Source organism: Limanda limanda, chromosome 17, assembly GCF_963576545.1.
Source record: "Limanda limanda chromosome 17, fLimLim1.1, whole genome shotgun sequence".
NCBI classification, from domain to species: Eukaryota; Metazoa; Chordata; class Actinopteri; order Pleuronectiformes; family Pleuronectidae; genus Limanda; species Limanda limanda.
The window spans coordinates 8,111,083-8,125,618 of NC_083652.1; the positions used below are offsets into that span (position 1 = coordinate 8,111,083).

General features: G+C 40.8%; 1 protein-coding gene across 1 annotated transcript; it reads right to left on the reverse strand.

The window, feature by feature from the left end:
- Positions 1–1,477: 1,477 nt before the first annotated feature.
- On the reverse strand, positions 1,478–7,902 carry si:ch211-198m17.1 (mucin-2). Its single transcript, XM_061089835.1, has 11 exons — positions 7,383–7,902; positions 7,077–7,313; positions 6,598–6,780; positions 5,899–5,997; positions 5,702–5,811; positions 5,206–5,264; positions 4,969–5,108; positions 4,686–4,820; positions 3,664–3,751; positions 2,730–2,928; positions 1,478–1,609 (listed from the first exon to the last, which is right to left on the reverse strand). The coding sequence occupies exons 1-11, from the start codon at positions 7,900–7,902 to the stop codon at positions 1,478–1,480; spliced, it is 1,902 nt and encodes a 633-aa protein (XP_060945818.1).
- Positions 7,903–14,536: the final 6,634 nt, after the last annotated feature.

Consider the following 14,536-nt stretch of genomic DNA (forward strand, 5'->3'; position numbering starts at 1 on the left):
AACATTTTCAAAAAATATGTCCTTAATGCAGCGGTAAAAGTTAATTGCCCCAATTGTAAAACAATTCCACAAAAAAATCTAGAAGTACAAAAAGAGGAGAAACAGTAAAACCTAAATAAAGGTTACACACCATATTAAGTGAAAAGAATGCTTCCAGCTGACACCAAATCTTGACAGGAGTCTTTTATAATGATATTTAATATAATATCATTAAAATACTTCTCTGAATCCTTGAAACCTTCAGGCGTAATTACAGCACTTTTAAATCACCACATTAGAATTGAACTTCATTACAGTCTGCAACAAGTCAGTGAGGGATCTGAACATCTTTGTCCTCCGATCAGTGCAGATATTGAGATTTCCTTACAGTTAGCGACACCTAATGCCAATAAATTTCACATGAATTGAGTGTGCCGCCATCTACATTTGGTTCATGACATAAAAAGGCTGTAAACGAACCAGAGGCACAAAAGTTTGAGTTATAATCAAGCTGTTAAAGTAAGTTTTGAACTTATGTTCACACACATCCACCAATGATTAGAAACAAGCCTGTTTTATTTAAAGGTATTTATTTCCATTCCACACACAAACATACACACACATGTGAGTGTTTACAAAAACTTTTCACTCTTATAAAAGAGTGCACTTTCTCAGAAACAACAGGATAAATATATATATATATATATATATATATATATATACATATATATACATTTACCCTTTTAAATATATATATATAGGATTTTTTGAGAAAATTTATACAAGTGATAATTGGCACATCCAGGAAGCAGACTTTATCATCGACTTTGCATAATGCTGCCTATTTGTCCAACAGACCATTCAGGATAGGCACGTTTTGCAAGGGCAGCTTCAACAAAAACAGAAAGCTTTCAGCTTTAGACAGCTACAATATAATTCCATTCAAATATATAACCCCAGCCAGGGATCCAGCCCCTTCATTCAATATCTATTTTCTTAAAAATAATCATAATATCTACAAACCCCAGAAAACTCACATTCTGATTTACTGTTGATTTCAGAAGAAAACTGGTAGTAATCTTAAAACACACTTCAGTGCAATTAGCAATATATTATGCTTCATTTCTTAAAAGACTACTCAATGATTTCTTTAAAGCACAAATCGAATGTACCTTGAAAGAACAAATTATCTATATTATATTAAGCAACAGTGACATCTACTGGTTATAACCAGCAAGATCAGACACCATGCACACATTCTCATTTAAAAAAAAGTTGTTCTTCATCATGAATGAATCTCTTTGGTGGCTGTTTCCCAGGTAAGAAGTGTTCTTTGTGATTTGTCATTAAAACAAGCAAGTTTAAAAAAAGATTAAATAAATCCCTGAGGGAGAAATGTGCCTGGCGTCCCGCGGTTTGAACTCAGTCACTTCTTGATCCAATGTTTCTCACTCATTCTCACTGAAGGGATTTGCCTCCCAGCTGGACAAATTTTTTTTCAGTTGTTCTTCCCATCGTCAGGTATGAAGTAGGGGTTCTCGTGGCCAGTAGGAAACATGGACGAGTAAGTGGACTTATGTTTACCTTTGAAGGTCCTCAATGGTTCAGGGTTGAGATCGTATGATCCTGACTGAAACGTCAATGAGAGCAGTCAGTGTGTTAGTGTCTTTAGATGTTGGGATGTTGCACATTCACAGACTAACACCCAGAAAAGCCAAGTACACATGGACAACAACGACAATCATCAGCATGCAGTGAAAAGAATCCCAAAACCTAGCATGAGCTGAGTTTCTTTAGCTTTTGCTTGAAGATGAAAGCATACTGCTTTCCACAAAAATCACAAAAGGCTTCCTGTTTTCCAGAAACCCCACCACCGTGATTCTCACTGGGGCCTGTCTAAATAACCAGCATGAAGGCAAATGTTAGTCTAAAAGCAAGGCCATTCCTTACCTTCTTCCATCCTGTGTGCTTCGGCTGAAACCCCTAAAGTAACACACTGGGAGTCAGGCAAAGCAGGGCGAATGGGAGGGAGCTACGTGCTGGCACTATTTTTACATTTCGAGTGAGGTGGTGGAACTGATTGGCGTGCATATGGTTGAAAAATGTCAAAGGATCTTATTAGTTGGTAGCAGGGTCATGTGACCAGTGATCATGGATTTGTTGATTTTCAGGTATAAAAGATCTGTGGTGTCGGGTTAAAACCAGGCTAAATCTGATAGATAAGTATTCAACATTTATTTTTAATGATTAAAAATCTTTTAAAAGTAGTTTTCATAGAACTATATAATAGCATTTAACAGGTGCTTCCTTTTTTTGGCAATGCGTTTTTTCTATTCTGTCTGATAGCTATGATTTTTTATTTATATGATTATTTGTATTTAATTCGTGGCCCATCAGAAAAGATAGTCTATCTCAATAGGACCTTCCATGATAATACTTTTAAAAGACTTTATATTAGGGTGTGGCAGGTCCTAGCTACACACTGAAATGTAGTCTTTGGAATAAAACGATGCTTATACCTACATCTTATAAAAACTTTACCAACTTTTCAACCTGATTCAGCCTGATTTTAACCCCGGATTCCAGTTGTACTAAATCAAACATTACAGTGTGTATGTAAGCTGCAATCTGGATACAAGATGTCAAGGCATTTTTGACCACATTAAGGATAGATTTTACATTCCTATGCAAGTATGAGTCTGCTGTATAAGTCACTACGACAACTGAGATGACAAAAGAACATAACTCACCACTCCATTCTTTTGAGGATTTGTGTCCACCGGGGCTCGAATAGTGCCCGCTTCTCTCATCTCCATGGCAGGAGCTGAATCCCAGTCCGTGCTGGCACGCGGGATGGGTGTGATGCCAACAGGCCAGGGCTTGTTTGATTCAACGTTTGATGAGTATGGACTACTGCTGTTGGCTGGTTTTCTGTCCGAGAATCTCCTCCTGAGGTTCAACACAGAGTTTAAAAAACAACCACGCCTGATGTTTTTTATTCCTTTAGGCCATACAACTCAGTTGTTGTCCAAGAAATAATAAAAAAATGCATTACTTTTAACTGTTAATGTGTTACAAGTTCAATGTTATTCAATTTAACCCAATCCAACATTGACTTTGCTGTTGTTGGAAATAGTAACCAGGTAAACTTAATGTGTATTAATCCACAGCTGAAAATAGTACCCAACAAATGTGTTATTTACTCTTGTTTCAGTAACATGAGCTAAAAAATACAGAATCAAACTGAAAATAAATGATTGTTATACAATTTTAACTATATTTTTGTGTCCTGTTTTTAAAGCAAATGCAGCTGAGGCTCAAAGTGTAGAAAACTCGTAAAGTACTAAAAGAATAACTAATCCATTGTTACTTTAGTCTTTTCCCAGGATAACTTTATCTGTTAGTTTCATTTGGTATATTTGCAGGTGAGAATACATTGAAATTAAAACTGGGTTAAACCTTGTTAAAACCAACATAACTGAGGGGTTTTCAGATGTTTATGTAACAAATACTGTAATGGCTGATGGGGCTGGGCTGGCATAAAAATGTTCATATCAACCTCTCTAAAGACAGACGTTTGCCCCTGAGTGAGGATCGTGGTTTTAAACTACACTAACTTTTGTTGTGATTTCTCCTAGGGCCGATGACTGGCGGATAAGTAACTTTTTATCTTAAGATTCTCACCAGCAGAAGAATATGATCAAAGCCAGGGCCATGATGAGAAGAATTCCTCCAAGTACAGAGGAGACGACCACCACTGCTAGCAGAGAAGCTGTGGAGACACAATTTAAGATGTATTATGAATTTATGCCAGAGCATATTTGGTGCGATATTTCTGCTACGTAACTTTGTCTTGTTACTTACAGTCATTGCAGTTGAAGCCAGCGTGTCCAAATGCACAGCTGGAAAAAACAAACCAGTCAAACATTTATATACTATATTTCCATGTCTTTTCTGTATCATGTAAGTAGAGTTTAACACTGACTCCACAGACACCTCGAGGCTGAAATGCGCAACTAAGATTTCAAATGTTTGTACTCACTTTTCACACACGCCATTCACTTCCCTCTTCCCACTCACACAAGCTGGAAAAGAAACACAATAACTGAAGCATAAACACACGTCAACAATGTCCTGCACACAGGTATGAGAACATAGACGTTTACGACTCTGTCATTGGCAGATGGAGAAGTACAGATTTTACTACATACAATGAAAACATGAGCACAATCACGGCCCCTTCATATGGAGGCTAAATGAGGACCTTTTCAAAAAAAAAAAATTCCTATGAGAGGAACTTCATGCGGCATATCTGAAACTAAAGGTCCTGTTTCCAGGGTAACATCCCTGTTAAAAAGAAATAAATTAAAGAGATAAATTAACAGCTGGTCAAGGGTCAGCTAGGAGAAAAGGCAACAGCTCTTGACCTTGTCTTAGACTCTCGCTCCCTGTTGTTTCTCCCCCTATTTAGGTATTTAAGTAAGGATAAGAAGGGTTTGTTACAGTTCTCTTAACTGTAGCTCAGCTGGGATTTGTTTTAGTGCTCGGGCCTGTTCTCAGATGCTGTGGGTCGTCTGCTCTTATAGTCTCGAAGCTACACAGCACAATAAAGACTTTTCAAAAGTAAAAGCCACTGCACAAACACTTTCAGCATTACTATTCTTGGTAAAGGAGATAAATATAGAATATTCAAGAGTCGCCTTTACCTCTGCAGCTGGCGTTAGAGAACCCGTTGGAGACAAAGCCAGGTTGACAGAAACATGAAGCCTTGCCATTTCTATTCATGCAATTTGTAGTGGAGACATCACATGGAAGTGGAATCTGCGTACACAGGTCTGAGCCTAAGACAGAGTGAATACAAAACACACATGTGAGGAAAAATCCTCTTGAAATAAAGTCGGATAATATGTGCATCCTAATGTAAGCTTCCCCACCAAAATACACTCACACTTCCCTTTTCTTGGTTAGTGTCCCAGCAGCATTACTTACCTGCGAATGTCACATTGGAAAAAAATCCAGTGGAGTTCACTGAGGCGTTGATAGCTTTGTCAATAGCGTTATTGACAGACTCTTGAGTGAAGGTGGTGTTTATAAAGATGTTATTCACAGATGCTTGAATGCTTCCCTCTCTAAAGGATGATAGAGAAACACCAAAATGGAAAGTATATATTTTTAAACCTGTGGCATAATATGTTTGTACGGCAGCAGAAAAGAGAAAGTACTCACCGAAGCTCCACCACATCAGATCGTTGATACCCGGGCTCATGTAGAAGGATCTTTCCAAGCTAGAAAGCAGATAAAACATGGTTTAATGACAGAGAGAGGAGCATCTATTCTAACCCGACCGAGTTATAGGTTGTGATATCTTTCACAGACATTTTGGTTATGTTTTATGAAAAGAAAAGTTTTATTTGATCGAATAAACAATGCAAAATAGTAAATTTATACTGTATTTACACCCTATGTTAAAATGTTTATTTTCTTTATTCAAGTTCTATATATGTAGTTGTGTTTGTGTTTTCTTTTATGTCAATTAAATTATTTAATATCAAACATTCCTTCAATTTCTTTGTTGGTTTAATAGTGACAGTTTATCCTTAAGGTATATTAGCAGATAATTATCACACATCGAAATGTTTTACTTGGTATCGCAATCACCACCCTAAAATCCATTTACCATTTATTATACCTATTCAATGTGCTCTGTGAGCTCACAACCTACCTCTGCTGAGATTTGACCCGCCGTTTCCTTGAATTCTGAAGAGGTCCTGTCACTCATTGCAGCTTTAAATGTCAAGGCCATGAAATGAAGCTGGCCTGGAAACACTTGGGCTGAGAAAAGAGGAGAAGAGGGAAAATGATTGAAAATTGTCTTTCAGCAAAAGTGTCATCGCAAAAAACGAAGAATAGCATTCTTACCTGGGACGCAGAGGTTGCCCTCCAGAAAGCTACCGGAGCGACACTGGCAAACTCCACTAAGACACACACTATCAGGTGGGCACTGGAGAGCGGGGCACACTGATAAGAGATGGGAGAAAAATTATACAACGACAGGCCAAGCGATTATTTTAATGTTTAATGCTGCAACGCTACCTAAAGGCAGTGGGACCAAGTTTTGCACACAAAACTTAAGCTGCTGAATGTTCTACTAGCTTGTCGTCACTATTTGTGTGTATCTCCAATCTTCTTTCTGGAGATATTTCACATAAAACAGCTGCTTGCTATAGCTGTAAAACAACAAGAGTGTAAGAATGAGCTGAAAATAGCTATAAAGTTGTTGCAAAAATATTTACGATAGCTGCACTAGCTTCCAATGCAACTAATCAGCATTTTCCTCTCATTCTAATCTATTTTCCCCCAAACTACATGAAATTAGTGATCATTGGCAATGCAGGATTCCATTGCAGCTCATATGAGTTCCAATTTGGATTAAGCAAATCATTATAAGTGTGTTTGATTGGGATGAACACTACCACAATCATTGTGGGAACTGCTGGATTTTTCTCTGATGTTTAAGGTCTCGACCTTACTGTAGAGTATCTTGAGATAATTCATGTTATGATCCGGCGCTATGCAAACAAAATTGAGTTGAATTGAACTTTAGAGAAAATTACAAACCAATTTGTGGGGGGATGGGTGGGGGTGGTGCTGGTGTGGTGGAGTTTGGGCTGGTGGTGACAGTGGTGGTGACAGCGGTGGTGCTGGTGGTGGAGGGGCCGGTGGTGGGGAAGGCTGTTGTGTTTCCTTTAGTCGGTGTAATTGAAGGTGTCAAAGAGGTGACTTCGGTGGTGTGGTTGGTCACTATATCAAGGGGAAAAAAAGACTTTAAATTGAGCACAAATGACAAACTGGCTAGGTTGCATCCATTGGAGTTACATTCTGCAGGGATAACTCCTTTCATTCTGAAGCCCATTTGCCATAATCTCATTTAGTTTACATTTCTGCAAGCAATGTTCTGGCTTTAACAGTTGTGGCCTTCCACTTGACAAATTGCAAAGTGCAGCTTAAAATCAAGTTCCACACTGATTTCTGTCTCACCTGCATGTAATAATGTATCATTTGGTCAACATTAAAACTCATCATGCTTTAAGTCCTACCTCCTGGGGTTGTTGTTGAGGGACTAAGGGGGGTGGTAGTTCCACCGGGGAGTACGGTGCTACTGCCTGGGGAGGTGTTTGGAGGGACAGAGCTGGAGATGGAAGTAGGTGAAGAGGGTGTGGGTCTGACTGTTATTGTTGCATTGCTGCTAGTGATAGAGGACAAGGTTGTGCTAGGGGATGCGGGAGTCTCAGGAGAGGTGTGAGTAGAGTTTGTGGGCGTAGTTTGTGGTGTTACTGGAATTGTAGTTGTTGTGCTGGTGCTGGATTGTGTGGTTGCTGGAGATGGAGCTGTGGTCATATTACCCTGCTGTGTAGTGGCTGTAATTGTTGTTGTGTGTGTTGCTGGTGTAGTCATAGTTACATTGTTGGTTGTGTGTGTGGCTGGTGTTGTCATAGTTACATTGTTGGTTGTCTGTGTGACTGGTATAGTCACAGTTGTTGTGCTGCTTGTGATTGTGGCTAGTGTTGTCATAGTTGCATTGTTGGTTGTGTGTGTGGCTGGTGTTGTCATAGTTGCATTGTTGGTTGTGTGTGTGGCTGGTGTTGTCATAGTTACATTGTTGGCTGTGTGTGTGGCTGGTGTAGTCCTAGTTACATTGTTGGTTGTGTGTGTGGCTGGTGTTGTCATAGTTACATTGTTGGTTGTTTGTGTGGCTGGTGTTGTCATAGTTACATTGTTGGTTGTGTGTGTGACTGTTGTAGTCATATTTGTGCTGCTGCTTGTGTGTGTGACTGGTGTAGTCATAGTTACATTGTTGGTTGTGTGTGTGGCTGGTGTAGTCATAGTTGCATTGTTGGTTGTGTGTGTGGCTGGTGTTGTCATAGTTGCATAGTTGGTTGTGTGTGTGGCTGGTGTTGTCATAGTTACATTGTTGGCTGTGTGTGTGGCTGGTGTAGTCATAGTTACATTGTTGGTTGTGTGTGTGGCTGGTGTTGTCATAGTTACATTGTTGGTTGTTTGTGTGGCTGGTGTTGTCATAGTTACATTGTTGGTTGTGTGTGTAACTGTTGTAGTCATATTTGTGCTGCTGCTTGTGTGTGTGACTGGTATAGTCATAGTTACATTGTTGGTTGTGTTTGTGGCTGGTGTTGTCATAGTTACATTGTTGGTTGTGTGTGTGGCTGGTGATGTCATATTTGTGCTGCTGCTTGTGTGTGTGGCTGGTGTTGACATAGTTATATTGTTGGTTGTGTGTGTGGCTGGTGTTGTCATAGTTGCATTGTTGGTTGTTTGTGTGGCTGGTGTTGTCATAGTTATATTGTTGGTTGTGTGTGTGGCTGGTGTTGTCATAGTAACATTGTTGGTTGTGTGTGTGGCTGGTGTAGTCATAGTTACATTGTTGGTTGTGTGTGTGGCTGGTGTTGTCATAGTTATATTGTTGGTTGTGTGTGTGGCTGGTGTTGTCATAGTAACATTGTTGGTTGTGTGTGTGGCTGGTGTAGTCATAGTTACATTGTTGGTTGTGTGTGTGGCTGGTGTTGTCATAGTAACATTGTTGGTTGTGTGTGTGGCTGGTGTAGTCATAGTTACATTGTTGGTTGTGTCTGTGGCTGTTGTAGTCACAGTTGTGCTGCTGCTTGTGCTTGTGGCTGGTGTAGTCATAGTTTCATTGTTGGTTGTGTCTGTGGCTGTTGTGGTCATATTTGTGCTGCTGCTTGTGTGTGTGACTGGTGTAAACACAGTTGTGCTGCTGCTTGTGTGTGTGGCTTGTGTACTTGTCGTGCTATCTGAAGCAGGGGTGCTGGTTGTAGTCTCACTGGTATCGGTGGGGCTTGTCTCTGTGCTTGTAGTCAGAGTGATTGGAGTTGATGGAGAGTCAGTTGTGCTCCTAGTGGTGGCGTTACTGTTGGTCACGGAACTGCTGACTGTTTCTGTGCTGCTGCTTGTGTGTGTTACTGGTGTAGTCACAGTTGTGCTGCTGATTGTGTCTGTGGCTTGTGTACTTGTTGTGTGATCTGAAGTAGGTGTGCTGGTTGTAGTCTCACTGGTATCGGTGGGGCTTGTCTCTGTGCTTGTAGTCAGAGTGATTGGAGTTGATGGGGTTGATGGAGAGTCAGTTGTGCTCCTGGTGGTGACGTTACTGTTGGTCACAGAACTGCTGACTGTTTCTGTGCTGCTGCTTGTGTGTGTTACTGGTGTAGTCACAGTTGTGCTGCTGATTGTGTCTGTGGCTTGTGTACTTGTTGTGTGATCTGAAGTAGGTGTGCTGGTTGTAGTCTCACTGGTATCGGTGGGGCTTGTCTCTGTGCTTGTAGTCAGAGTGATTGGAGTTGATGGGGTTGATGGAGAGTCAGTTGTGCTCCTGGTGGTGACGTAACTGTTGGTCACGGAACTGCTGACTGTTTCTGTAGTGGTCATGAAGTCGGTGCTTGGATGAGGGAGAGTAGTCTCTGAATGGGTGGTGGATGGTACCACAGTTGTCAATTCTGTTGTGGGAGTTTCTGTTGTTACTGAAGCTGTGACACTCTCTGTAGTAATCAGGGGTGTCATAGTTACATTGTTGGTTGTCTGTGTGACTGATGTAGTCATAGTTGGTCTGCTGCTTGTGGCTGGTGTAGTCAGAGTTTCATTGTTGGTTGTGTCTGTGGCTGTTGTGGTCATATTTGTGCTGCTGCTTGTGTGTGTGACTGGTGTAAACACAGTTGTGCTGCTGCTTGTGTGTGTGGCTTGTGTACTTGTCGTGCTATCTGAAGCAGGGGTGCTGGTTATAGTCTCACTGGTATCGATGGGGCTTTTCTCTGTGCTTGTAGTCAGAGTGATTGGAGTTGATGGGGTTGATGGAGAGTCAGTTGTGCTCCTGGTGGTGACGTAACTGTTGGTCACGGAACTGCTGACTGTTTCTGTAGTGGTCATGAAGTCGGTGCTTGGATGAGGGAGAGTAGTCTCTGAATGGGTGGTGGATGGTACCACAGTTGTCAATTCTGTTGTGGGAGTTTCTGTTGTTACTGAAGCTGTGACACTCTCTGTAGTAATCAGGGGTGTCATAGTTACATTGTTGGTTGTCTGTGTGACTGATGTAGTCATAGTTGGTCTGCTGCTTGTGGCTGGTGTAGTCAGAGTTTCATTGTTGGTTGTGTCTGTGGCTGTTGTGGTCATATTTGTGCTGCTGCTTGTGTGTGTGACTGGTGTAAACACAGTTGTGCTGCTGCTTGTGTGTATGGCTTGTGTACTTGTCGTGCTATCTGAAGCAGGGGTGCTGGTTATAGTCTCACTGGTATCGGTGGGGCTTGTCTCTGTGCTTGTAGTCAGAGTGATTGGAGTTGATGGGGTTGATGGAGAGTCAGTTGTGCTCCTGGTGGTGACGTAACTGTTGGTCACGGAACTGCTGACTGTTTCTGTAGTGGTCATGAAGTCGGTGCTTGGATGAGGGAGAGTAGTCTCTGAATGGGTGGTGGATGGTACCACAGTTGTCAATTCTGTTGTGGGAGTTTCTGTTGTTACTGAAGCTGTGACACTCTCTGTAGTAATCAGGGGTGTCATAGTTACATTGTTGGTTGTCTGTGTGACTGATGTAGTCATAGTTGGTCTGCTGCTTGTGGCTGGTGTAGTCAGAGTTTCATTGTTGGTTGTGTCTGTGGCTGTTGTGGTCATATTTGTGCTGCTGCTTGTGTGTGTGACTGGTGTAAACACAGTTGTGCTGCTGCTTGTGTGTGTGGCTTGTGTACTTGTCGTGCTATCTGAAGCAGGGGTGCTGGTTATAGTCTCACTGGTATCGGTGGGGCTTGTCTCTGTGCTTGTAGTCAGAGTGATTGGAGTTGATGGGGTTGATGGAGAGTCAGTTGTGCTCCTGGTGGTGACGTAACTGTTGGTCACGGAACTGCTGACTGTTTCTGTAGTGGTCATGAAGTCGGTGCTTGGATGAGGGAGAGTAGTCTCTGAATGGGTGGTGGATGGTACCACAGTTGTCAATTCTGTTGTGGGAGTTTCTGTTGTTACTGAAGCTGTGACACTCTCTGTAGTAATCAGGGGTGTCATAGTTACATTGTTGGTTGTCTGTGTGACTGATGTAGTCATAGTTGGTCTGCTGCTTGTGGCTGGTGTAGTCAGAGTTTCATTGTTGGTTGTGTCTGTGGCTGTTGTGGTCATATTTGTGCTGCTGCTTGTGTGTGTGACTGGTGTAAACACAGTTGTGCTGCTGCTTGTGTGTGTGGCTTGTGTACTTGTCGTGCTATCTGAAGCAGGGGTGCTGGTTATAGTCTCACTGGTATCGGTGGGGCTTGTCTCTGTGCTTGTAGTCAGAGTGATTGGAGTTGATGGAGAGTCAGTTGTGCTCCTGGTGGTGACGTAACTGTTGGTCACGGAACTGCTGACTGTTTCTGTAGTGGTCATGAAGTCGGTGCTTGGATGAGGGAGAGTAGTCTCTGAATGGGTGGTGGATGGTACCACAGTTGTCAATTCTGTTGTGGGAGTTTCTGTTGTTACTGAAGCTGTGACACTCTCTGTAGTAATCAGGGGTGTGGATGTAAAACTGCTGGTTAGGTTTTCCATTGAAAAAGTTGTAGGAATTGTGGTTGTCCCATTTCCTAGTCTTTCATCGGCTGCCATTCCTTTAGGGAAACAAAAGCACAACAATTGATTCTGACCAATATATCCAAAACAATGATTTGTTTCGAGATGAACAGGTGTGCCTCAAATCCCTTAACATCACTGATGAGAGTGGTAATTGGTGCAGTAGAAAGATACTCTAGCTATGTATAGGCTTTTAGGATTTTTTTGACTCCCCAATGAAAGTATCACAAAAGACACACACATTTTGTTTATAGCAACTTTAAGCAGACCAATGTGCTCATCACAGCTTATCAATTAATTAGCCAAGGTTAAATAATTCCTTAATTGGCATATATCAAATTCAGTGTGTTCGTCGTCATATGTTCACATTCACAGTAAATTGAAGATATGAATATTAAGTGTTCTCAGTGTCTAATATTGAATTAGATCATCTACTTTCGACATGAGGCCTTGTTCTGGTATGTTATTTTCACAAAAAGTTTCAAAAGACCATTATACACACAGCTGTGCACACTGTTCCCACTGAATATATGCATTTATGTACAGTCCTTGAAACGCTTAACAGAGGTAAAATCACTGAGACATTCAAAGAGGTTGCGTCCTGAAATAAACATTGAAAGTTAGGTGTGTAAAACGTTGACTGAATCTGTGATTCAGCAGATAAGACTTAGCGTAAGTGACTGCGCTTTACAACACCAAGATGTGTCAGCCACAAGTGTTGCCGACTTCATTTGACCAGCTGAGAGGAAAGAGTTGACTCCTATTTGTTTGGTGTGCTGTTGTGACTCCTGTTCCAATTTAGCCTGCTGCCACTCTGCTTTTTGTTTATAGAGGAACAGAGGAAACCTGAGGGCAGCTGGAGGAGTGCTACAAACAGTAGGAGGTATTTGATTATGGCTTAGCCTGTTAACCTCAGCTCATCATCTGTATACATTGATTACATCCAAAGCCCCTTTTCAGCAGGCAGCGCAAGAACGTACTGGTGCGAGCCAAATGGGTTCACGCCTTACACAAACTGTTTTCTCCAGTAAATCATTAAGAGCACAAAGAAGTGGTAGGAAAACCAAGACATATCAGTTCCTAAGCACAATTGTATTATTTACTGTGTGTGACCTAATGTCTTTATCACTTGGTTACCAAGACTTATTTTGAAAAGAAAAGCAGGCTTCACACACCCTGTAACAGCAGACATTTATGGCTACCCATCCTGTGCGATGGCAATGAAATAGGACATAAAGCAATCAAAGATGATACATGAAGAAGTGACGATAGATGGGGAAATTATATTGTCTCAGATTACACTTTTAATGGTCATAAAGTAAAGGAGTAGTTTTGTTAGGCATCTTTCACTGAGGTTGCATTGCACAAGATCACTGCTGTAAAGGAGACATGTATCATTTTGGGACTGACTCATCTAGATTAAGATTTAAGGGCAACAGAGTAATCTTACTGGATGACAAGAGATCAAGATTAAAGAGAACCCTCTTAAACTAGATCTAGCCAACCCTTTCTTGATTAGCCCTGTGTGCTACATATCCAACTGTATCATTTGCAGGGACTTGTGTGTGTTCTCATTATGAAGTATTTCACTGAGCACGTCATCCTTGCATACTTTGCATTCTACTGAAACCCCATTGGCACAAGTTGTATCTTCCTGTATCAAAATTCATCATATCTTAAGAGGTTCTTCAGCTTCCTCTTGCTCTATAAAAACTAGGTAACCATTTTTTAGTTGCGCTTCATCCAAGTATGAAAGCTGGATTGTGACAGCAGCCAAATAAAAGCTAGTGGAAGTAATTTTAAGATTAAAGAAATGTAGTTTATTGCAATCAACACAAGTAACCCCAACAGTTGATTTAAATGTTTTGTGACATGAGCTCAATCAAAGCTCATCAGCTCTTTCTGTGTTGAAGAATCACAATTCACCAAGCCCCATTACCATGTAATTGTCTGAATGAAAAGTTTCCTAGTCTATGTCTGTGTCTTGAATAATAATACACACAAATGTAATACAAGGTCAGTTACAAGGGCACTGGAGAAAAACAGAGTTGTATATGAGTTGTATATGAAAAATGCTTTAGTGAATACAATACAGCTAATAGCATAATATGTAAGGATCACTCTTTTTTCACTTGTGCAAAATGCACAGGCTCATCTGTATTTGGTGTTTTTGTCCCAATAGTAAGTATCATGCTAACTCTTAACTTTTCACTTAGTACCATTATCAAATCAAATTTGCAATAAACTGATAAATCTACATTACCATCATCCCAAGCGTACTGTTAACTGTTGATGGCCAAACATTAAGAAACCCAATTAAAAAGCAAACATGGTAAACATGCTATGTACAAATTATCTGGTGTGTGCCACTCATTCACTAACCCCAACTCACTATATAGGGACGACATTGTAAAAATAGGGAGTTTTATGTAAAAATAGGGAGTTTTATGTAAAAAATAATTTTGAATGCCCATGTTTAAATGTAGAAATAAAAAAATGTGTTGTTTTTGTTGCTGCTCTGCTTGTATTTACATCTGTACGACAGGTCGGGCTATTCTGCCCTCTCCGCGCCATTTTTCTTCCTGTCATTGCCGCGAGTGCAATGCATGATGGTATTAAATTGGCTCGGTCAGTGACAATCGGTTGAACTCTACTTTTCAAGAGGCATTGTGGGAAACACTGACTCCACAATTAAAAAGTTCACAGGACATTCAGACCGCCCTAAATCTGCTTTACTGCCACCTCAAAGGTTTAATCAGTAACCTTTATGAAAATTCTACCATTACAAAACTCTTCCATTACAAAAGGAGAAAGAGAGACTGTTGTTTGAAGCAATAACAGAACAATTCCTTCACTTGACAGCAGTAATAATAATTTTCACAATAATGAAAAGAGTTTTTGTGTGTGATAACATTTCTAAAGTTCCCTACATTATCGGAATTCATTT

Excerpts from the sequence above, each read along its gene's own strand:
- si:ch211-198m17.1 (XM_061089835.1), bottom strand. The coding sequence starts at position 7,902 with ATGACAACACCAGCCACACACACAACCAACAATGCAACTATGACTACA. Across the intron at positions 7,314-7,382 it reads TACAGCCACTACACAGCAGG|TAACACCACAAACTACGCCC; the intron begins GTAATATGACCA and ends CTACAATTCCAG. Across the intron at positions 4,821-4,968 it reads TTCCAATGTGACATTCGCAG|GCTCAGACCTGTGTACGCAG; the intron begins GTAAGTAATGCT and ends ACTCTGTCTTAG.